Here is a 24,096-nt window from a genome sequence, read left to right as displayed (position 1 = left end):
CCAGGAAATTTTATTCTCAAACAACTGAATAATTTTCCATTATACTTACATGCCATAAGGAATAGATTTCATTGTGGCCAGTTGAACAAAACAGTTACCACAAACAAATCCCAGTTTTAACATACATATGGTATGAACGTATGTAAACCTGTTGTTCTGATTTCTCTCAGATCTATCTTTTTCGGTTAAACCACATGTACATCATGGTAACAATAAACACTATTCAAACTAACACTGAATAGAAAGGTCTGCTTCTTTGAGGTTGATCAACCGGTTTTTGTTTTTTCTTTTGGCCCACATCGTTTTTGTGTGTTTCCTAACTCAGGAAAAGCACAAGAACAGACAGTGCTTAGATAAATGTTTTGGTTGCCTTTACTTTAACCCTTGCAATATTAAATGGTGGTTTCTGTTACTTGCCCGAGACGTCATGTACAGGTTGGCATCGCTGGAAAAGGCCAGTACACAGGTTAATAACTAGCATGAGAACTGATGGCTTCTAAATTAAGGTAAAATAATTCACCCACAGAAAAGAAAAAGGCTAAAATGAAAGTATTTGAGCCTGCTAGAAAACTAAAATAAAAAATCAAAGACACAAAATAGTAGTTATCGTTGTGTACATTGTTTCAACTAGAATCACTGGTTGTCACTACACCACCACAGCTGTGGGGTGTTCTTTGTCACTCTTACATACAAGCCCTGCTCAAAGCTAGAATGTGACATACTGTATAAGACTTTAGGATCTAGACTCGGGCCTTTTCAAGTAAAAAAGTGTGGTCAGGATGTAGGGGGGAGATGTGGTAGACCTGGTGGGACTATTTCAAATAATGGGAAAACCAATCAGCTACAAGAAAACGTGTAGGTGGACTGCAAAATTGGTCCATGCTGGATCAGTTTTGATAATGGCATCCGTGACACAGAAATACAGGGAACTCTAAAAATCTAATTTAAGATTTGTCAGTTATTATTTACGTTAACGTTGATTGAAAAAAATGCAGAGCATTGAGGAAGTAGCAGCAGACCTTGAAAAGATCAGCAGGGTAGATGATCAGTTTGAGTCAGTGTGGTAAAACACACATCAGGGTGTTCAATGAGACTGGTAGGCTGGCAAGAAAAACCAGGTTATGTGACATGCAAGCTTTCATAGAATGTAACACTTCATTTCAAATTTAAAATTCATATCAAATTATTACACAGACAGTGCAAAGAGCAACTCAAGAGTGTCCTTCTGTTAATAATGTCAAATTCTTAAACACAAGAAACGCCACAAGCCATTATTGATTACAGAAGCATATCATAAAAAAATATTACTATCTTGTGTCCTTTTTCATTATAACAAGGAACTTTTCTCATTTTGACAACATACTTTCAAATCATAATGAGATATTAACACAAAGTACAGCACTAAAGTCCTTCAGTCAGTGTATTCACTCAGTAACTGTAATGGCAGGTAGTCCAGCCACAAACCAAATCATGTTATATGCTGATCAGCCACAATATTAATACCACCTCATGGTTTAATATAAAAATCTGTATTAGTATTAGGAACTCGTAACTGTAGCTGTGTTGTTATTGATAAAGCATCTGTCAGCACATAAAGAGGTTAAAATCCACTCCACCTTTGCAATGATTGTTGAACTTTATCTTTTATTACTGTACATGTTTTGCCATGATTACCATAATCTGTATATTCTAAATATATTGTTGTCTTAGTTGAGTAAGTTTACTTTTGTATTTTAGGTAAAATGTAGATAAACTGCCTTTTTTTTGAGTAAAATATTTGAAATGGTACAGAGTATCGAGTTTGTTCACATCACATTTTGTTGTCTATGGGGCTGTGTAGCTGCAGACAGCTCAGAGTTGCCATGCTGACTTTTGTCCTCCATGAGCGTATTAAATTACAATGAAAAATACACTCTTAATTGATACCTGTTGACAAATGGTTTAATTAGTAAATCACTGCCGTGCTTTTCACATTAACATTTGCTAGAAACCAATTTAATGTAGCGTATGTTAATGAAGTTTAGTGTTTAAACGTAATCAGTGCACACTACACTGGTCCTTGACAAGTTTTATGCTCAATTAAAATACAAAAAGTGAAACTAATATAAACTAACACCAAATAGAAAAACAAAATGGAACAAAATAAAACTAAAGTGAAACTAATAACACCACAGATGAAACAAAGTAAAATTACATGAAAATGTTTAAATGACTCAAAAATTAATAAAATAAGAACTAATAAAAAATGTTAAACTATAATAACCTTGGTCTGAACTCAGCAGAAGTTAAAAGCCCTTGAAATGATGGATGAGTGGGGTGTGATCAACCCAGAATTCTTTAAAAGGCGTTTTAAATGCTAGACAGGCTTGTTTTTCAGGATTTTTCACTCCCTCATTTTTTTGTTGTTCATTTACCACAAGCTGGTCACGCCTCACCTATGCCCTAATGCTTAGCAAGTAATTCTTTGGTCTGTCCCCACCTTTCACTGCAGCAAGTAGTCTGATACAAAATGGGAGAGAGACATAAGCAGCTATTGGTTTTATTTCAACACAATGACTAGATGGCAGCTGGTTTGATATACATTTAAAACAACTTTAAAACTACTTTAAATAATAAATATCTTTAATCTTGTAATATTTAAACTATTTACATAACAGCTACTTGAAAGTACAGTGGAGTAACTGTAAAAACTCAATCCCCCTTTTTTCTGTTGAAAGTAAATGTTTTGTCTGTATGCTTTGGCACATTTACATGGTTTGGGACTTGTAGTGTTTGACTTAAGACTGTGTGGATTTGAGTTTTCAACAACTGTTCTTTACTCTTCAAGCCCCGCAAGTTTCTTTAGATCAGACTTTAATTGCTCTTCATCCTCTTCCTCCTCTACCCCACCTATGGTTTTCTGCAGCTGGTCCTTGATGCGGTTCAGCTCCAGCATCCCGTCCTGCAGGTCCTTACAAACTTCTCGGATCTTTGCAGCAAATTCAGTCTTTGCACCTTTTCTCAGCTCCATGGAGTCCTTTGCTAAGAAAAACACATCGAGGGCCAGGAAGAGACCTGACATAACTCCTGTTGTAACACTCATTACTTGAGCGGCTTTAGCAGCACCACCTGCCACACTGAGAACTTGAATAGTACTAATCAGACTCTCAGTGTTGGTCACTAAAGCCTTCCCGGCCCGGCCGCCCTCCTTCATTACATGCTTGACATTCTGGTTGAGGTACTTCTTTGTGATGGTCTCTGCATACTTCTCAAAGTTCCACTCCTCAAGTGTCTCCATTCCTTCCTGTCAGGTAGAAGAGAGATTTTCCATGGTGAACAATTCAAATTTTACTGTAGCTCTCAGTCGTTAAAATGTTTTTTTATTATGTACTGTATGCATAATATCCACGTATCATATCCAAAGTACAATTTGTCACTATATTTGGCTTTGTAATCGACTAAAAGAAAATAAATTTGCCTAAAATGTGCCTTCTGTTTTCCTAACCTGCAAAAACTGGAGGCACTCTTTAATGTCCTTCATCTCCTCCTGGTACTCTTGGATCATCATCTCCACCTTGTTGCGATCTGTCTTTGAATGGACTGTATCTGTGATATTGGCTGAAGCAGATGTTAAGCCACCAGCTGTAGCTACACCAATGCCTACAGCTGTGACAATGAGTGATGTTCCTGCAGTGAAGGGAGCCAGAATAAGGCCGGTAATAGTAGTGACGGACCCTGCAACACTAGCCAGCCCACCACCGACACTGGCAGTGACTGTTTTCTTATGGAAACTATCGGCGGAATCGGCCACAGCGAGGAGCTCCAGGATACGCAGCTGTAGCTTGGGGCCACGTCGGTTAAAAATGCAAACAAAGAGACGAGCTGCCATGAAGACACGGTCAGCTGCTTGTTCGACCAATCTGAAAACAAGTAGTTGTAAGGTTATAAGATATTTTACTTAAATGAAAACAAGCCTAAAGTATATGATTAAAATGCATTGTGTCTAGGTGTAAGTGAGGATGATATGTGAAGCTGCTGGATTAACCTTCAAAACTTAATTGGAAAAAGTTGGTTCTGTTAACAAGACAAATACAATGTCAACCTCACTTGTAATAGACAAGCAGAAAAAATATGTTTCAGGTAAAAATTTCATTATGAATATTAGTGATATTAGAGAAACAGATTCATTGATTGAGTATCATGAGATGTAAAGCTTAGATGTTCACTTACTCTTCAGCCTCATCTTCCTGGTTTGCCTCGTTCCACTCATCCCAGTCTAACACACAAAAACAATTACTAGTTCAACTGCAGTAATCATGGTCACCATTGTTCAAAACTAATCATTAAGCACACCTTCAACTGATCTCCACCACACCAGGAGGCCATCTTCATCCTGCAAACAAACTATTTTAAACTCACGGATTCTGTGTACATGGAATTTAAAGTAAACAAATAACAACTGTAAAATACGTGTAATATTTTTAACTTTAATCTGATGATATTTACACTTATGGTATATACAAACAACATACAACTTAGCATCTTTTGTATCGGATGACCCAAATTTTAAGCGAGCAAAAGTACTGGAACTCACATGTGACTGACATGTTTACTGTTAGCCATGGGTGTCCTTTGACAGTGATTGTTCAAACTTAACACAACTGAACACAACTCTCTGAAGAGGAGATTTAAGGAGTCAGCATCTTGAAAACTGTAGGAGGCTGCAGTAAAAGTCTGGAAAAGTATTTCAAAAGAAGAAACCAAAGGATCAGGTCCCCAGTCAGACCTGAGCTGGTGATACAGCACTAAAACCATTCACCTAGCAGGGCATTTTATGTTTTATTTATACTTACACATAACTACACTCGACAATACTTAGTTTGGATCAGAGAGCAATTTTTATGCAAGGTAATGCAAAGGTATTACTCTGTTTGCCATGACTTTTACTTCAGCTATTTGTAACACCTAAACTTTAGCTTCCTCCAAGAAAAGAAAGGGACCACACACTGTGCATAATTCCACAGACAGAATTTCTCCAGGTGCTGTTTATTAGTTACATATTACTCAAAGACGTATTGCTACACCCCCCCAATTCAAGAATACAAATAAACCCACTGTGGTTTAATGCAATACTGCTTTTTTGGAGTAAACATTAGCTTTAACTACGCAAAGTAGTTAAAGCTACTAAAAGTAGGTGCAAAAAGAAACAAAAAAACTTTTATGCAAATAGTAGTCTTAGCTACAATGATCCTTTATTCAGCATAAAGAAAACACTCATCTGCAATGTTTCTGTCATCGGCCAAAAGTACTTTTTCACCTTCTACATGTGGAAATGTATGATTCAATATGCAGTAATAACTATTCATTTTTCTAAAACTTCAACATTCACTGTGTGGCATATAAAAATTAGTTCCAGTGAAAATTTGTAATACCACAATGGAAGGAACTGGCAGAGAAGGCACAGATGAATATCTGAGGTATTTGAAAAACTCACCTAAAGCAACAAAGGGACACACAAAATGAACGACCAATACCTGTTTGAGCCTAAGGAATTCAGCAGAGGTGTGTGTAATTTGAAGCTTTCCTTGTTCTTCCATAGTTAAAGTTTGGAAGGCTTGTAATGTTCGATACTCAAACTCAAAGATGCAACGTGACACTTAACAAGTAAGATGAAGAAATGTGCAAAAACCTGCAGTACAAGTTACCTGAAAACCCTCATACGTCTTAATCATAAGACCTTTAGTTGTAACCTTTCCCGTTTTTCTATACTTCACTTTGTTTTTCTTCACAAAATGTATTACAATAATGAAGCAGTATAATGTGCATTGACTGTTCTTTAGTTTCATTTTATTTCAAATGTTCTTAAGTTTGTCTTAAAGTAAAGCACTTTATATTGCCTCTGTGTTTGAAACATAGTGTACACACAAAGTTTTGTTTTCCTCTAAGTCACGGGAGGGAAGAGGCCTGAAAGTCAGATGACACTGTTGCACAGTTCCGTGGAAGCAATAGTAATAATTAAACTCTGTTCTTCCTTACACCTTCCTTAGGTTTGAAAATGAAATAAAAAGTACAGGAATTAGTGGAAGTTTCAGTTGAACTTCATGCTTAATTAACTCATTTGAATATGACTTCACCTTAGTTCCTGTGTGCCTTATACGTCACAGTTGGTATCATCATTTAAGATAATAAACTGGAAACATCTATTAAGGTAATATTTTTTATGCAGTGTAATGTTAGTGGCATTGTGTTTGATGATTCAGACTTCATCACAATGAGCTCTTTATTACAAAATACCGTATCAAGTGTCATCATACCAGAACGATTTCATTACTGCATTCACTATGCCCTTGTGTTTTCCAAGAACTGTTCAGCTGCAGGCGTCATGTCAGATGCCGAGACCTTTAAAAAATAAATACTTATGTGGGGTTTACACGTCACGTGCTTTCTTCTTGTCAAATGATTTGCACTGCTGTGGCAAGACAAACATTTTCATAGTAATTAGTAAAGTTAGTATGATCAGCCGCTCCTTTGTGTACAAAAGGAGTCACCAACTAACACGGTAAAATGCACATCAATCACTCATTTAGTTTAAATAGAGTGGCCAACACATTAGAACCACCTTTTCATATAATGCATTCCAGTATGACTCCACCACCCGCTTTAATACTTAGTCGAATTCTCAGATTTCTGACTCTTTATACTTAAAAACTGAGAAATCATAACCTTGTAAAAGTAAAATTCATGGCAGCTGCTGTATTGGATGGCATTAGATTGCACACGTGTACCTAATGAAGTGGTCAATGAGCGTATAACAATACACTGTATCTCCTGGTCATAGTCAGGTGCTCTGAACAGGAGGTAATTAAAATTCTTGCTTCATGTATAATATTTATGATTGTTTTTTATTCATTCAAGAAACTGAATAAACAGCATTTTTCTCACTCAAGACAGTGATAAGTACTGTACTATCCTGCTGGAGGACTGCTTACTGTAAAATAATTGGTTTTCCTGGCAGGAAATATAAAACGGAGCAGATCTGAATTCCATTTTATATTTCAAGGCTGAAAGAAACTAGGAAACTACAATGAGGAGCAGCTCAGTCTTAAAATGTTGGCAAGTTAGGTGCTGAAATCCAAAGAGCAAATCTTGCCATGTTTTGTCATCTATGACACAAAAGAAGCGCAAATGACAGATGTAGAGAAAAACTGAGAGCCATTCAAACTGATTTGGCACCATCTAGTGGCACAGCGGTCATGCTGGTAGACAGCAATATTAAAATCTTCATAGTTGAAAATTACTAAGAACATTTTTTTTATCAGTCAGTATGGGTCAGACTTTAGACTGCATAGTTCAGAAGCTAATCTAAAAGCACATGGTAGTCCTACGTCATTCAAGGTGTCTATGAGACAATTTTTGTGCTGCAGTGTTTATTTACAGTGTTTTACCTCTTCTGTCGAGTTGCTGATTTCTGCTAAGCTTCTGCTGCTCAGGGAGAGGTCAGTGTCCAGAGGCTGGGTGTCCTGAAAAGACAAAAGCAAGCAGTAGCTAGTGACTTCTCAAATGAAGAACATGCTAAAGCAAAATTATTTTATTTATTTCAATCTGAATCATTTTATAATTACTACTAATCATATGATTATTTTAAACCTTTTCTTAAAACATACCATTTCTGTTCAAGTTCTGTTTTTATTAATGCATCCATCACTATTATAACTGGTACTTTTGGCTGTGGAGCTATGAATGGGATTTATTTCTGCATCAGTACTGCAAACATAACTTGGTGCTAAATATTAAACATATCAATTGGGCACCGGAAGTCAAAGCATAAGTTGATTAAATCACAGCATCAAATCATGTGATGTGTAGGAAATCTAACATTTTACCTGTTTGGGCTGAAGTTCTTTTCCAGTCTCTTGTGGCTCTGTAGAATCATGCTGATTGTTCTTTGGCGCCTTTAAATAAGAGACAGTAGTGAGGAGGAAAATAGATCAGCATTATTATACAGCAGCATGCTACTTATTTTAATACAAACTACATCTGCTCTCTTACATTCGGCTACTTAACGTAATTAACAATAAATAAATAAATGAAATGGTCACAGGGATCAAGAGCTGTTTGTGGATGTCAAATGTGTAACGTACAGAGGCACAACCTATGTGGAAGACTTGTTTAAGTTGACTTTCTGCATCACCTCCATTTTAAAAAAACCAAATTGCATTTGTGTACTGGCTGCCTCACAAGAATTCCTGAAATGGCAGTGACTGTGAACGTCAGCCATTTTTAGTCTGTGGAGCGGTTTATATGTACACAAGAGTAACTGTATTTTTTATTTTATTTTTTTTTTGATGAAGAAACATGAAGGTCTAAGGAAGTGTTTTCTGCAATCAGAAACCTTATAGTTATTAGTTGCATTTCCTTCTAGAATTTATTGACAATAGCAAATTATTGTAACATCTTTTTCCTACAACAATTTGGGAGGCTTATAATATATTGTTTTAATGAGAATACATGGAGAAAATTAGACAATGTGACAAAATCCTACACAACACCTTTTCCCTATCTGATCAAATTGTAATGATTACTGTGATACACCATCAACGCAGCAGTTACCTGGGAAGTAGACTTAAACGGGTTGACCTTCTGCATTGCCCATTTCAGTATACCAGGGTTCTGAAATACAGAAATACAGTACATGAACAATGACATTAATAACTCACTGCCCTTACGATTTTGAACTCTAGTTCTTAGAATACACAGAACAGCTCATTTACATTGTAGCCAGGGAATTATAAAGGAATAAAGCATCAAGTTTTAACCATATTATTTTACATGAAATCCTAAAAACTGTTCCCTTGAATGTGATTATATTGGCCTTGTGCAAAGCACATGACCGCAGTTCTGTGATGTTTATCCAAACTAATTAGTATTCACCAAAATACACACAATGAAACAGGCATATATGATATTGTACAAATTAACTATGTAACCGTGTTTGTGACCTTGTTGCCTTAAATGAAATCTTGCTGTCAAACACTGGGCAGGGCAGCTTGTGTGCAGGGCTGTGTTTTTACATGCAAGTGGAAACATTTAGCTGTGGGGTTTGCCTCCATTGCCGCATCCTGTCAGTTCAGGTTGTGTGTGGTACAACTGTGTAGATGGTCCTAGTGATGATTGAATGCCTAAGTTAGAAGTTAATGGCAGGAAACAAACGTGTCGTAACCACGCTCCATACCTCGTTGCTAGTTGTAGGTGGGACCACTGGGGTTGAGCCTTTATCTCCTTTGAACATGTCCATACTGAAACATAAAGTTTAGGAAGGAAGTTTGTTTGAAATACACGTATGATCTGTCCTCTTTACTGAACTCCACCCACCGAACTGCATTCGGATATTTGAAAATTTAAGGCACTAAAGTTACATTCTGTGATGACCTTGAATAGGGGTAACTATAAAATTTAAAAAGGTTTACAGAAACATACGTTTCACGTACAAATAACGGTTAAAGTCTAACTTATCACACAGCATTTTCTTTTGGTAGTATATCCAGGTCGTTTGCTAACGGTTTACCCGTTAAAGCAGCCTGGGTGTGAGTTCGCTAATGAAAGTCACGCAGTGGGGACCAGCGATTCGTCGGTGGGGAGGATTTTGAGGAGCGTGTCCAGCAGAGTAGTAACAACTCGTATCCATGTGTGGGCAAACAAACGCCTTTAAATTAGCAAAACTTCCAACAAAGTTTGGTGACTAACGGCAAAGAGTTCAGAACCAGCAGAGAAATGAAGACTGCCTACCTCAATGTCGAGTCCGAAACCCAGAATGACTAATGTGTTTCCCGTTGTTTCACCCTCACTGTGAACTAAACAGAACTGTGCAGTTCACTCCAAACAGCGAAGCATTGGACCCCACAGCGGGGGGGCGTCAACAGGAAAACAACAAAAGTGTCACTTGGACAAGAAATGCTGACAGGAGAGTAAATAATTGTGAAAACGTTTAATAACTCAGTTATTCACCTTCCAAACCGCTACATGTCTTCACGTGTGATGGGGCGTGGCTTCATTCCTGTCAATTCCGCAGGTAATAAACTATTACTAACAGTGTAGGCCCGACGTAATATTAACATTTCTTACCTTTTACTCCTAAATTGTTCAATGAAGGTTTCACCAGATTTATATTTTTAAAGTAAAATCTTTAAAAAACAAACAAAAACAAACTAAGTATATACTAACAAGTATAATTTGAACACTGAAGTGTAAAGCATCATACTTTGCCTACTTCAGCACTTTAACTTGACTTATCTTGATAGCAGGATTTGTGAACCCCAGAGAAAATACTTTTCTATTTTCAGTTTTTTGAATATTGCGAGTGAATGCTGAGCGTGCAGAATTTGGAAGCTCGTTCCACCATCGTGGGATCACTGCGCTAATATAAGAGATTAAAATGGTATTTTACATAAAAATTGAATCCGTGACCATTGCATTGTACAGTTTGAATTACAGTAACCATAAATACTGTACAATAGTGAGGTATGGTTGCCCAAATGAAACTGATATAGCCAGTGGTTTCTCCTTTTTGTATTTTACACACACACACACACACACACACACACAACATATTTACTAACGGGCTTTATTTACAGACTGTTACATAAAAAAATAATTCTGAATACACTACAATAAAATACTTCAAAGATCTGTACATTTTTTCAGCCTATATATTTGTGCAACAATATTACATAATGACACGTAAACATTAAATAAAAAATTAAAAAAAAGGTTAATACCACCAGACCTGCAACTAACAGCTAAGATACAACAGATTTAAAGCTTTGACATTATGCACCACCAAAGCACAAACTACAGCTGAGAAACATTTGTATGACAGTGTTGTTCTACAAGTTTTCTATTTTGTTCACATTTAATGCTGCTGTGCAATAAATGTGAATGTACAGAGGTCATGCCATACAACATTTACTTTAGTGGTTATTGAGCACTGTCACATTCTCTTTAGAGAAACAAAAAACCATAAAACATTAATTACCTTCATATGATGTGCAAGATGCTAAAAGTTTCTAATTGCAAACCATCTTGTCAATAAAGTAACTTGTAACTTATTTTCAACAAAACGGCAACTATGCGCATCCCAACTTTATCGCCACATGTAATTTTATCTTTTAAAAACAAAACAAACAAAAAAACGGATGGCTTGTTGCTCAGTTTCCTCTGACTGCAATTATAAATTCTCAGCTACCATGTTTCAACATACCAATATCTGACACAGGGAGTAGACAAAATGGTATAAAATACAATACAACTGCTAAACAAGAAAACTTGGGTTGCACTGGGTTGAATAAGTAACAAATACAATAAAAATTCAATTAAAATGTTAAGTCACCTGTGACAACAGCTATATTTTGACACACACACACACCTTGTACGTAAACCTTTCACCCACAGAATAAGGCATGCAGTGAGTTCATATTCCTTATGTTCTGACCAGTCCCTGTGTATATAACAATTATGTAAGAAAACAAATGCAACAGTATTCTACAACCTCAGATATTACCAGAATCTGATCACCACCACTTAGTTTTACTTTTCATTTTTGCAGTACTATTGGAATGGATTGGTATATAGTGTCAGTTGTATACATTTCTTCTTATACCTCGAGCCTGCTACATACAGATGTTAAAAAATTATTGTCATTAAGAGCTGTTTAAATGTCTGAACTGACTGGCAGTTCCCTTACTTAGCCAGCAGGTAGCATTGGTGATCTTTGAAAAATACCTAGAGTCAAAGTAGTGCAAGGTGTTTCTCACATGTCTCCAGCAGCATCTTGTAACTGCTCTCTGATGGTGTTGAGCTCCATTACTGCTTCATGGAGCACATTTGCCAACTCCCTTACCTGAGCCACCATTTCTTTCTTGCACCCTTTCTTTAGCTCCCTGGAGTCTTTGATGAAGTACTGGTCAATGTCTTTAAAGAGTGCTCGAACTGAAGCCAAAGCTGCATCTGTTACTTCCGTTGCTTCCATCACAGATGAATCGGCTAAACTGATCATCTGGACAGCCCTGCGGATTTCCCAGTCCTCTGAGTAGTGTTGGGTGCCAGACCTGAGGAAAGGATGGCCACGGAGTTTGTATAAGCCCTGATTGATAAAGTGGAGGATCTTCCCAATTGTCAGCAGGTGAGCCTCATAATCCTGCAGTACTGTCTCCACCTACAAAGGAGAGGGCAAGGTTGTGGCGCTGGGGTTTAACTTCGAAATATTCACTGGTAATCTGGAGCATGCAACGTTGAAACATATTGCTTAAGAGATTTAACAGAAGACGGTTAAAAACTGCAACTTACCTTCTTCCGGTCGTGCGTGTTGTTAACGTTGTCAGAGATGGCCGCTGAGGCTGAAGTGATTCCACCAGCTGTTGCCACACCCACACCAACAGCTGTAATTACCAAAGACACACCAAGGGTGAAGGGTGCCAGAGCTAAACCGGCTATGGCTGTAACACCACCCACAGCTGTGGTGGTGCCTCCGGTGATGCCGGCGATCCTGGCCTTGTTGTGGAAGTTGCTAATATCCTCTGCAATGGCATGAAGGATGATGATGGACTGCCAGAGGACCTCAGCTCGCTCTGTGAAGACTTTGTTGAAGACACGAAGGCCACGGTGAACCTTGTCCGCCAAGATGGTAAAAGATCTAGAATTTATTTGGAAACCGAAAGAATTTTAAGCTTGGTTACTGTATGTAAAGACCAAAATAAGCAGCGCCTTAAAATGTGGTCATCATACCAAAACAAATACTTTATTAAATAGAAAATAAATGATTTTATTAATGTTGAGTCATCTTCATTGTAGGTTCATTTTAGAAAATAATTAATATATAAATATTTCACTTCTAGCTGAAAAACTGAATGAGGTGTTTTTAGGAGTTCAGATGATGTCATCTTTGGGAGCAGGTGTAGCATGATTACAAACTCCATAGTGTAAGCAACAAGATAACATAATCTGAACTAAAGGTTCCTTCAAGTGTTGTCATCTGGAGGCATTTCACAGCTAAAAGTAGAGAAAATGCTTATATGCCAACTCTTTAGCTTTTCCATTGCCTGTTGATTGGCATCAAACCTACCACACTAGCATAATTTTAATTCACACATTTTTTGTAAACAACTTACTTGGAATCATCTTTCATGGCATTTTCCTCTTCTTCCGGTGGCACCTCATCCCATTCTGAAATATTAACATGCACCAAATGCTGATAAACATCTATCATGTTTTCCCTTGTCTGAATGAGTAACTTAAAAAAATAAATAAATAAAATTAAAGTCTGACTCACGCTCCACAGTGTACCACCACTCCATCAAACTGTCAGTATCCTGTGAGCAAACAAAAACATTAAGATTCAAACACTTGGCAGCACAGTTTTTAAAAAAGTGAAGCGTTATTTATTTGCATACATAGGAAATATATGGTATTAAAGCAAGAGATTTGTGTACAGTCATAGTGAGAAAAAATAAAATAAAAAAAAAACTGACCCCATCCTCATCTTCATCCTCCATACCAGCTATTGCTTGTTCATCCTTTTGAGCGGCAAGCCACTCCGCCTGAGTGAGGTCAAAGATGTGACAAAAGCAAACCAGTGAATACGTCAATAGGTGTTTCAACGTATTATTTTCACATAGATTAGACATCAAAACCTAGAATTAGTTCAACTAAGACGTTTGTATATACGTATATATGTTGAGCTTTAATGGTCTGTTCGGTGCGTCGGTTAGAACAGTATGCATGCTATGTTGCTGAACCCGCCTAATCAACACATCAAAGGAATGTGTTCTATCAGGAAACAGTACAGCTTTGCCACTGGCAGAAAACAACACTTCATTGTAGTTTCTTAATGGCCAACTGACATCAACAAACTGCTTCGTATGAATATACTGAATTAAAGTTGTGTGTAGGAATTGTTTAAAGAAGTTTTTCCAAGTAGTTCTAAACAATTCTGACTCTCTCCAGCAAGGCTCAGTCAAATTTATCAACTCGTCAAAAAAAGTTGCTATTCATCTGGGTCGAGCATTTGAGTCCAACTTGTTTAGGAAGCATATTTTGGTAAAATCAAAACAAGAGTCCAAAATATACACAGACATAAGTTCTGGACATATAGAACAGCCTTACTTCATATTGTAGAGCTGATCAACCGCATCATTTTCTACAAACTAGTCGGATCTTACTCAGACATTCATAGACCAAACCTACACGTTATTTCACTCCATTTGATCAACTCAAACATTGTCTTACAACATCACATTAAAAATTGGGCTGTTTTGCACTGCGATTTTGTTTGATGCCCAGGTTTCAATTCAAACATCTTGCCATATTTCAGACTTTGCATAAACTAACCATAGCAGCCTCAGAGAGGTAGTCACTAGACGTAGCTCCTGGTGGATCTTCATCCTCCAGATACATGGCTTTGCTCTGGCAAGAGACAGAGATGGTGTCATTTCCAGCAATAGGAGGAAAAACTGCAGTCAGAAATCAGACTCCACAAACCTACCTTAGCTTTAAAATGTTTGAGGCCTTTGATTTTTGAAAACTTCTTCTGTAACGGGAGACATTTTTGAGAATTATATATGGATAAGTAATCCAGGAAGCAGCAATAATAAGTACTAGGGTGAAAACAATACCGGATTGTCATTTTCCAGTTCATCTTCAATGTCATCACTAATCTCTCCAGGACTCATAAAATCTTTTCCTGTAATTTCATCCTCAAACTCATCCTGCCAAGACATCAAAAATGAAGCCAAAACCTCAAAAACACAAATTGGTTTTTAAATTTGGGTAATGCTTTTCTTCTGTTAACATACATTGGATGCATGCTGGGGTGTGTGGTGGCTGAATCCCACCAATTCATTCTGTTTAGTGGCGTCATAGCTAGACTTAAATTTGCGTGGAAGTGGAACAGGACCTTTGAGTTTGGAGATTTTCTAATAAAGCAAACAAAATATGATATTACTATTATCACAAAGTAGAAGACATCTTAGTTACAGAACAATATTTAGTTGTTAAAATACCGGTTTGCAATCCTCCATTTTGTTAATTTCATCTTCCAACTCTTCTGCTGAGATGCTGCTTCTCTTTTTCCAAGAACTTTTTTCATCAAGCTCATCTTCCTAAACCAAAAACATTCAGATATAGTAAAAGTCACCATCTATGCATCTATCATTTAACAACAACATTTTCGAATTTACCTTCGAACTTTGACGACCCAGTAGCAGTTTCATCTTTGTTGGTTTCTTCTATTTGGGAGGAAAAAAAAAGGTAACAAAATGTAAAAAACAACAACAAAAAAAAACATTTAAAAAGGAAACTTACAGGTTTGCAGTCTTCAACTCCAAAAGCCTCTACATCTCCATTAAGTCGTGGAGAAAAACTGTGTCTCTTCTGCAAGTACCCGTCCATGAAAGCAGCCTGTGTAACACATTCAAAACATTTACTCTTGTTCAGAATATTATTACAAATTATATGGCCACTGTTTCATAACATTGAACCAAAACAAAATAGTAAAAGTACCTTGGTAGTTGACTGAGGACTGCAAGCTTTCATCTCCTCTACATCCTCAGAAACATTATCCTAAGAATGAAATGTGAAATTTTAAATCACATGAAGAAGTTGTTTTAGACAGGCAGACTAAATAGACTCCATCAATTAATGTTTTTGCAAAACAGAAGTGGCATTATTATTTGATTACCAAGTATGATTATAACATTTAACCTATTATCAAATATTGAAGGAATAAATTAGTCCCCAACTACTGTAACCAATAATAAACTACACTTTTTAATTTAATTAAACAGTTACCTGTGACTTCTTATGAGGAATGTAGCCATATGCACTGAAATCTTCATCTTCTGACTTTTCCTTCTCCTAAGATAAATAAAAAACTAAAAATGTGCACTGCAAACACTACGAAAGAACTACAAACACAAACACTACAAATGAACTATACACACGAAGAGCACCTACAACCCCACTACAATAAAGAGTACAGCATAATACTGTAACATCGTACCTTTAAGCCTTTACGAGGTGTATATCCATATGCTCCCTTTGGTTCATCCGACTGGAGAGAACAATTTAACATGATAAACTTTCATAAAAAGTATAAAACTAATACGTGTGAAAAAAGTACAGTAGATGTGGGATACCTTTTTTACAGTGATGGTGAATCCTCTTTGTGGCACAAACTTGATTTTCATTTTCTTCATTTCCTTCTGGAAAGAGAAAAGTACTGATTGCCCACATTCAATTTTGAATATTTACAATGTAATAAAATTAAAATAAAATAAAACAAACATTCAAAAACAATTGATCATTATTTTGACTCAATGGAACATTACACTTTAAAGACCCCCCCTCCAAAAAAATAAACACATACAAATCCATGGCTCTTAGCCTTTTCATGCGTGGTGTCCCCTTCCTCTACTTCAAAGGTGCTCTCATCCAACACTTTCCCCTGCTGAAAATTTAACACTACGTGAAATATCATGTTAACTGTTTAGGAAGACTACCATTTCTGATGTTCTCTGCTTATCAGGGTTCTTATAGATTTTTTTATGCCCCCGTCATTCAGACAGTGAGTCTGCCACTGCATGTATACATCAGACAACATACCTTTGATTCTTGAGAAAAATCTCCATTCATGAGCTTTTCCTCTGGCACTGATGAATGAGTGGATGACCTTCGAAGCAGACTATTTACTTTGGTTTTCGGAGATTTTTTCTGATAACCAAACATGAACACTCAATTAAATATACTGTTCAAATGCAGAAAAAAAAAAAAAAAAAAAAGATTTATTAAAAAAAAAAAAAAAAAAAAAAAAAAAAAGCATAACCTACTTTGTAATCCATCACATACTGCTCCTCATCTTCATTCGCGCCTGCTGATGTGGGCATTTTTAAAAAATACTCCTGAAACACCACCACAACTTTGTGAAGTGAGCTATAGTGATTCTGGAGTTAAGGTTATGCACTCATAGGGATGCATCCTAACTCCTTAGATCTAATAACACATTATAATTGCAATATTGTAACGTGGGACTGTTACCTTTGCTGATTTATGGGAATAGGAATGTGACCTCCTCCTCCCCTCTTTTGTGTCATCAGGAAACTTATTCTAAAATTAAAAATCACTACTATTTCACAGACAAACAGAAACAGGTAAAATTATTTTGCACTGCTTTATTTACCTTTAAGCCTCTTACAGAGAGTAGGGACCTTCTGAATTTCTTGTCCTTTTTCTGTAACAAATGTTTACAATGGAGGTGAAACTCCATGCAGACAATACTGATGACAACTAAAGATATGTTTAACAGTGACTGATAAGTATAGATTGTCAGATTATTACCTTTCTCTGACTTCCTGAGCCATCGAAATCCTCACTACTTTCTTCTTCAGAGTTGGCTTTCACCTAAGAGCATGTTTTAGCTTTTTTAGTTTTTTCCCCCACTACTTAAACATCAAAAATACTAGCTAGAAGAATGGAATGTCTCTTGCCTTCAATGACTCTCGCCGTAATCGAAATTTTCCAGACTTGAGGGAGGAAAAGTCATTTATTAGCTGAAATGTTCTTAGCCACACATAGAGAACAGTGCATTTAGCTTATTATGTTTTGACAATGCTTTCTTACTGGTTTGAAGTCAGGTTTAATCTCAGGACTGTCCTCAGGCCAGTCTTCCACACACCTTTCCTGTTTTGGAATTTTAACAAAATAAAACTTTATGTACATGTTCTCCATCGCTTTAAAAGATTTTCCTACTCATATCACTTTTACATATGTATATTTTCAGCATTGACTGCAATTGTCAAAACATCATCAGGTAATAATTATCATTCAGAATGTCGAGCAGTCTTCTGCAGTTCATTATTAAAACCTGTCACCTGTCCAGTGAGCAGGATGTCCTCAAAGACAACGTAATTCTCTGGGTCTGGATCCACCTGTATAAGAGATACTAAAAATCGGTGATTTTTTCCTCACAACAGTGTATCTCCATGTCTAGACACACCTTTCAGTTTCTCATTATGGTATTACTCCCGTTAAGCATAATGTAGTTCAAACCATTTGGATCACGTCTATATAATGAGCATACCTGTATTTTTGGCTTGAGGCTGGTAACTGGTCTGGGGAGTTGTCTGAAGGCTGGTTTAGGAGAAGTATTGGGAACAGGAGGTTCAGGTTCAATCTATACACAGTCAGCAAAGACAGACAATGTCAGTAGTGGTGAACAAATAGAGTAAAAATACAATTAATTAGTTAAGCATGCAGGAAATAACATTCTAAACACTGATTTTTGCATACAAGTTTATCTGGTATAGGTGACTCTTCCGGTTTTGGTGGCTTTTCTGGCCTGGAGGGTTTGCCTGCCCTGGGTGGCCTAATGCGAGGAAGTGGCTTTGGTGGACGTTTGAAGGTTGACACCTACATGTTTGTCAAAGAAGGTAGAAGATGCATGTCTTAATCACAAAGTCTTTGAAAATGAAAGTTTTGGGTTTATACATCCTACACTACACTTTAAACATTGATTTTATGGCTGTCGATTCGAACGGCACCCATTACTTACATGAGACATTTCAGGTGGTGTGTGGTTGGGTGAGATGCCCAGATTTCTGGCCCGAGTGAAGGGGGTCGGCTGAAGAATATCGTGTTTGGTTCCTTGAGGTGTCGTCAAAACAATATCATAGTGACCATTAAAAGACTCAGATGGAGTTGCTGGAGCAGATTCTAATCGAGTTGCCTTTAGAGCATCTGGAGATGACTGTATGTCGAACTTCATTTCTGATGGGCTGTTGAGAGAAAGTGTAGAATAGTTGGCCTTGCTGGGAGTTGCTGAAAATATCTCTTTTTTGCAAGTGTTTGAGGGAAGTAGTTGAAAGGCATCTGGAGTCCGACTTGAAACATCTTGGAATGGGTCATCCGGGTTAAAGGGAGAAGAACCAAACGGGTCATCCAAACTGGAGAGGTCTTGGAATAAATCCCTTTTAAGTGGGCTTGGGAAAGGGTCAACAGAATTTGTGGATGAAGAAGAAAATATATTCAGATTTTCTTTAGACACAGATGTTCCTTGTTGGTTTTCCTTGATTTGGAAGAGATCCTCACTTTTAGTCGAAACAGCTTGAAACAATTCTGCTTTATTGGCTTTGGCAGAATAAAAGAGATCTGGCAGAGTGGACTGTGGGGACTGGAAGACATCATCATCCTTATTTAAAGAAGATTTAAAGGGATTTATAAAAACACTGGACGAGTTCTCAAAGCGGTTCACCTCTGTCTCACTTGCACCTTTGAATAAATCCTCTTCCTTAGCCGTCTGAAAAAGATCTTCTACTTCGCCTTTAAAGAGGTCTGAATTTTTCGACCCGAAGGTATTGGAAAGGTTCTGTGTTTGAGGTGAATTTGCTTTAAAAAGGTCTGGCGAGTTAAGCGTTACATCATGAAAATAACCATTGGCAGATTTGCTGTGGTCCACTGTTGATGTCTGGAAAGGTTCCTGCATATAGTTTACTCCATTTACCACAGTCTGAATTCTGGGATGAGGATCAAGAGGTGTGCTCTGAAATTTGACTGGATCAGCAAAGATGGCATTTACTTCCTCTGAACGTTGCATCCCTGAGTCCTTTACTGCATGACCTTTGTTGCCCGATTCCTGATGGTAAAACACATGATTATAGGGACTGTAGTAGTTGTGATCTGGTTTTAAGTATAGGAGTTCAAAAACAGTACACACCAAATGCAATGTATTGAAAGTGTTCATTCTGGCCAAGCCTCTATTGACTCCATTCTAATAAAAAGAATATAAACAAAAAGGAAGTGGTGTTAGTCACTTGTATTGTTGACAGATTAGACAACAGGAAACAAGCAGTTAAAACCCTACCTGCGGGCTTACAAGGAGCTGTTCCTGCACTCCATTCTGAAAGACAGACAGTGACAAAGAAGACATGTTACATGTTGACCGACAGGCAGTGTATAGGAAACAAACTCTAAAGAAAGGGTGTGGATTTAACCTGTGCCACAGGAGGAGGAAGATACTCCGTCTTAAAACCATTCTGAGGACAGAGATGTGTGTTAATTTGACAGTTTTACTACTAATAAAAGTGATGCATAAAAATGATTCATCTGTCAAATCTGAAGCATTTCAGTCAATTCTTGTGCGTAATTACTGCAGACTTTCAACCTCACCTGTGTTAGGTGTAGCTTGTGGCTGTCTGTTACATTTGTAGCAGCAGCTGTTCGAAGCAACTCATTATCCTATGAACCAAAAAAAAAAAAAAAAAGTATTTCATTGACACTGAAAATATAGTAAAGTGAATTCACTTGGGTCATAAAAAATTAAACTGCAATTTGATGTCCCTTCAAACCATATATCATGTTTTTATTACATTTCATTATTCTTGCCAACAAACAGCAATCTATGTCTTTTGCGGTTGCCTCTGGGTTTACAAAAAGACAACACAGCTGGGAGTGTCTTAAAAAATACTTTCAGTAGAACACAGGTGATGTGCTGCTTGTTATCAAGGATCCCCATTCTGCACTGCTGTGTAGAGCAATAGATGCAGATGACAGGGGTTTCTAACCTTTGTGTTTGGAGAGTCATTCACAGGTGAAAAACTGGAGTCAGATGATGAAACAAGAGGCTGAATGGAGAGAAATGCAGAAATACAATTTCTGAAAGAACTGTAATGAGAGTCAAACATAACTCCCAATGAGTTTGATATAAGGTGCCTGTGTACCATTTAAATACTAAATGGATGCATGTAAATCATGTGCGTGTACCCACTTACTTTGTATTGATTATGAAAAGGGCTTTGGGAAACCTTCTTCAGCATATTTTGTAGCGTCCCAATACCCTGTAAACAAAAACATATGACAAATTATGAACTGTAAATTTTCTTATTTGTCCATAAACTTATTGATCTAGTGTTTCCATCCTCAGAGGTGTAATGTAGCTTTCTTACTGTAGACCTACTGGTTGCACTCCACTTTGTAAGACCTAATATTAATGCAAAGGGCACATTTTATCTTAGTGTTTTTATAGTTAGGGATAGGTTAAGGATTCATATTCCAGATAGCTGGTTAAATAAAATGGTACATTATTGCATTATATTTATAACAGCTTTCTTAGGAAAACACAGAAATGCCACATTATTACACTGACATTAAGTTAGTCAGTCTGAGCTTGTGCAAAGTAATCCATCACAGACGTGACAGTGTTAAGACATAGAGGATTGCTGACATCACCATGACAATGTGGGTTTAGCTACCCCCACTGTTTTTCCGGATATGGATGCCAAAAAAAAACACAATAAGCCAACTTAGGTTAGGCCGTTTATCCGCTGGAGGACAAAATGTTAAATATGAAACACGTGGATGAAGAAAAGGAGCAGCAAACATTCCAGTGGTGGAAGAAGTACAGCAATCAAAACATTTATTAAAGTACAAATACAACAATGTAGAGTTATTCCACTACAAGTAAGATTCCTGCATTACATAAGTAAAAGAGCAGAGGTATCATGAACAAAAAATATCAGGCTACTGTAAGAATTGAAAGTAAAAAGTACTCATTCTGACTCATATATTAAATACAGCTATTATATAACTAATTAATGCTTAAGCAGCATTTTAATGTTGTATCTGCTAAACCTGAAGCTAGATTTAACTGCTTTATTTTGACAGTGTATCTTTTTTTTTTCCCTCAGTGCAAACTCTTAATATGAAAACTAGCTATTAACTGTCAACTAAAATGTTGTCAAGCACCAGAAGATGGAAATGCTTGTGTGTGAAGTATTAATACAGTGCTAAAGTAGTATTTTACGTACTATTCACAAACATATCCAATTTGAAAGTACTCACGGTTCCGGATGCACTTTGTGTTATTCCTGCACTTTCTCCATAATCGCCCCCGTCCACACCAGTCTAATAACATGTAAATTGGATTAAGAAAGAAAGGTTAGAAGAAATAAACAAACTGGTTACACATTTAAAACGATAACACACCTCCTCCCCGTCTGCCTGAAAGCTAAAATTAGTTTGCATCAATATCACACCGCTCATTCGGAACTGAACAAACCTACCGAATCCGTATCTCCCTTCATCAGAGCTGGTTTACAATGTCAGTGTTTGCAATATATTTCCACACGGACGAGACTTATCCGACAGAAAACAAAGTTGCATCAATCCTCATCAGTTTGGCTCAGCACTAACAAGCTTCACGTTACTAATTATAAACACCTGTGTCAAGTCATCTGTAGTAAATATCTAAACATCCGGTGACAAACCTTCAAAATAAGACCTGCTATCGTTACCGCTGCGATATTTCTAATTAGGATACATAACTATGTATAACTGTATATATATATATATATATATATATATATATATATATATATATATATATATATATATATATATATATATATATATATATATATACTTTAATACTTATATATATATATAATACTTTAAAAACTTTAAAAAAGTACATAAATCACAAAAATGTGAAACATTATTGTGTGTAACCACTTGCTTATCTTTTACTTTTAATTTATACTTCCGGTCCCTTTATGAGCGCGTTTGGTTTTTTTCTCCCGATTCCATCCCAATGCAAACCGACCGGTTGTCCTCGCCCAGCGCGAGGGTGGAGTAAATCCGGCGTGTTGACATGCTGAAAGTATTTGGTGATGATTGACACCTGTTTCGAGCTTATCATAAGGTGTGAAACGTGAACAACTCAAATAAAAAGCAAACACTGAACGGAGACATTTATCCCCCTAATCCAGCATGTTCGTCAAAATAACAGTATTTTTTCAAACCTGCAGGAATTAAAATGCTATTGTAAGCAATGAGATTTTTCAAAGTTTTCTATTGAATTTAAACATTACAGAAAAATAATGCATCAATAACAGTATTATGCAAGCTGTTACATAATGGTTGCCTTGCAGTAAAATTATTTGTCCAGCATGTGGCAGAAATTATTTAAAGAATGTAAATGTTGACTCTGTAAAAAATGTTGTTTGCTTTTGCTTTTCAATCCATAACAGATTTGTCATTGTACCTTACTGATGTATTCTATTACACTTACTGGTTACAATATGGTCTCTATACTTTTTGATACGCCTGTTAAGAGTTTCTTTTAGAGACAAAAGCAATTAATTTATAAAAAAAACTACTTGGTTTTTAATTAAAAGCGAAAATAATCATTATAGTATCATAATTGTAGTTTTATTCATTTCCTACTGTCAGTTTCTTCTATATCAGGAAACTGCAAGTAAATAAAACTTCTGAAAGGAAGTTGTGCATGTAGTCTATTTAAAGAGATCCTAAGGCAGCTGACTCTCTGAAGTGTTGAAATTTGGTGTGAAGTTAGAAGAGTGATTCCCACACTGCTCAGTCTGAGGGTAGTTCAAAAACACCATGTAGTTAAGGTCTGCTTCTGTGACATAAAACCTAACGTACTTTCACATGTAGAAACAGCAGAAAGATATTTATTGACCACAATTGTTCTATTATTGGATCTATTGTAGTAAGACATTATTTAAAGGCACCACTTATATATAAAATATGGGGTTTTAATAAGTCTGGTTTAACTGTGCTTAACACTGATTTCATCTCCTGCAACACAGATGAGTTATACCATAGCTCTATTGCATCTTTTTCTTCTCCTAACATCGCTCTTGTGATTTACTACCAATATACAATTAAAATCTGCCTGAAAATGTCCTGTTTTGGATGTTATAAATTGTAATCCCAGCTTCTATGAAAATGGAAAAAATACACAGAGCCAATCCCCATCTAAACTGTTATCTGCAATGTTATTCATGGCTCAAATGCAAAGGTATAAACTAAATTGTTTCACCATATATGAAGGATTAAAATTGTATTCTGTAGCCTGTGTAAAACAGAGCTTGACCAATGTGAATTAAAAATAATTCATACATATAACGAAAAAGTGTTTCATTAATAACTGTAAAAGTTTACTGTTACTGTAGCACACTGTCAAGAAATCATGTGATTTCAAGAATATGAAAGAAAAACCATTCGGCAGCCACGGGTGAATGCAGGAGAATTTGGTCTGTGGACATAAGGTTT

General features: G+C 36.6%; 2 protein-coding genes across 6 annotated transcripts; both read right to left on the bottom strand.

Annotated features, from left to right (window-relative positions):
- Positions 1 to 2,525: 2,525 nt before the first annotated feature.
- On the bottom strand, positions 2,526 to 10,021 carry LOC137137399 (apolipoprotein L6-like). Of its 2 annotated transcripts, XM_067523620.1 has the most exons (9): positions 9,766 to 10,021; positions 9,212 to 9,275; positions 8,590 to 8,649; positions 7,863 to 7,931; positions 7,425 to 7,499; positions 4,333 to 4,372; positions 4,210 to 4,255; positions 3,485 to 3,899; positions 2,526 to 3,283 (listed from the first exon to the last, which is right to left on the bottom strand). In XM_067523620.1, exons 2-9 carry the CDS (start codon positions 9,272 to 9,274, stop codon positions 2,816 to 2,818), a joined length of 1,236 nt encoding a protein of 411 aa, XP_067379721.1. In that variant the 5' UTR covers position 9,275; positions 9,766 to 10,021; the 3' UTR covers positions 2,526 to 2,815. The 2 variants fall into 2 exon arrangements, with proteins under 2 accessions (XP_067379721.1, XP_067379722.1); XM_067523621.1 differs by lacking the exons at positions 7,425 to 7,499; positions 7,863 to 7,931; positions 8,590 to 8,649; positions 9,212 to 9,275; positions 9,766 to 10,021 and adding an exon at positions 5,514 to 6,271.
- Positions 10,022 to 10,584: 563 nt separating this feature from the next.
- Positions 10,585 to 22,239, bottom strand: LOC137137398 (uncharacterized). 4 transcript variants are annotated; one of them, XM_067523616.1, is made up of 36 exons: positions 22,083 to 22,239; positions 21,862 to 21,924; positions 20,793 to 20,858; positions 20,586 to 20,645; positions 20,191 to 20,259; positions 20,016 to 20,057; positions 19,886 to 19,921; positions 19,739 to 19,792; positions 18,578 to 19,657; positions 18,316 to 18,435; positions 18,107 to 18,199; positions 17,898 to 17,954; positions 17,647 to 17,706; positions 17,514 to 17,549; positions 17,365 to 17,427; positions 17,207 to 17,257; positions 17,065 to 17,133; positions 16,857 to 16,928; positions 16,633 to 16,740; positions 16,397 to 16,477; positions 16,167 to 16,232; positions 16,031 to 16,081; positions 15,820 to 15,885; positions 15,532 to 15,591; positions 15,334 to 15,429; positions 15,210 to 15,257; positions 15,033 to 15,131; positions 14,826 to 14,945; positions 14,646 to 14,738; positions 14,516 to 14,560; positions 14,362 to 14,436; positions 13,503 to 13,571; positions 13,304 to 13,343; positions 13,143 to 13,197; positions 12,322 to 12,667; positions 10,585 to 12,190 (listed from the first exon to the last, which is right to left on the bottom strand). In XM_067523616.1, the coding sequence occupies exons 1-36, from the start codon at positions 22,101 to 22,103 to the stop codon at positions 11,786 to 11,788; spliced, it is 4,035 nt and encodes a 1,344-aa protein (XP_067379717.1). In that variant the 5' UTR covers positions 22,104 to 22,239; the 3' UTR covers positions 10,585 to 11,785. The 4 variants fall into 4 exon arrangements, with proteins under 4 accessions (XP_067379717.1, XP_067379719.1, XP_067379718.1 ...); XM_067523618.1 differs by having other exon boundaries at positions 15,210 to 15,254; XM_067523617.1 differs by having other exon boundaries at positions 15,820 to 15,882.
- Positions 22,240 to 24,096: the final 1,857 nt, after the last annotated feature.

The sequence above is a fragment of the Channa argus genome, chromosome 12, assembly GCF_033026475.1.
Source record: "Channa argus isolate prfri chromosome 12, Channa argus male v1.0, whole genome shotgun sequence".
Classification (NCBI taxonomy): Eukaryota; Metazoa; Chordata; class Actinopteri; order Anabantiformes; family Channidae; genus Channa; species Channa argus.
This window is presented reverse-complemented; position numbering and strand designations above follow the sequence as displayed.

What these genes read in the sequence shown, in the direction of transcription:
- LOC137137399 (XM_067523620.1), bottom strand. Translation starts at nt 9,274, where the DNA reads ATGGACATGTTCAAAGGAGATAAAGGCTCAACCCCAGTGGTCCCACCT. An exon ending in CACCTACAACTAGCAACGAG is followed by an intron (nt 8,650 to 9,211) that starts GTATGGAGCGTG and finishes TCTGTATTTCAG; the next exon opens with AACCCTGGTATACTGAAATG. An exon ending in CAGGAAGATGAGGCTGAAGA is followed by an intron (nt 3,900 to 4,209) that starts GTAAGTGAACAT and finishes ACTTGTTTTCAG; the next exon opens with ATTGGTCGAACAAGCAGCTG.
- LOC137137398 (XM_067523616.1), bottom strand. Translation starts at nt 22,103, where the DNA reads ATGAAGGGAGATACGGATTCG. An exon ending in TTAAACCTGACTTCAAACCA is followed by an intron (nt 17,550 to 17,646) that starts GTAAGAAAGCAT and finishes TCCTCCCTCAAG; the next exon opens with TCTGGAAAATTTCGATTACG. An exon ending in AGGCTAAGAGCCATGGATTT is followed by an intron (nt 16,233 to 16,396) that starts GTATGTGTTTAT and finishes TTCTCTTTCCAG; the next exon opens with AAGGAAATGAAGAAAATGAA.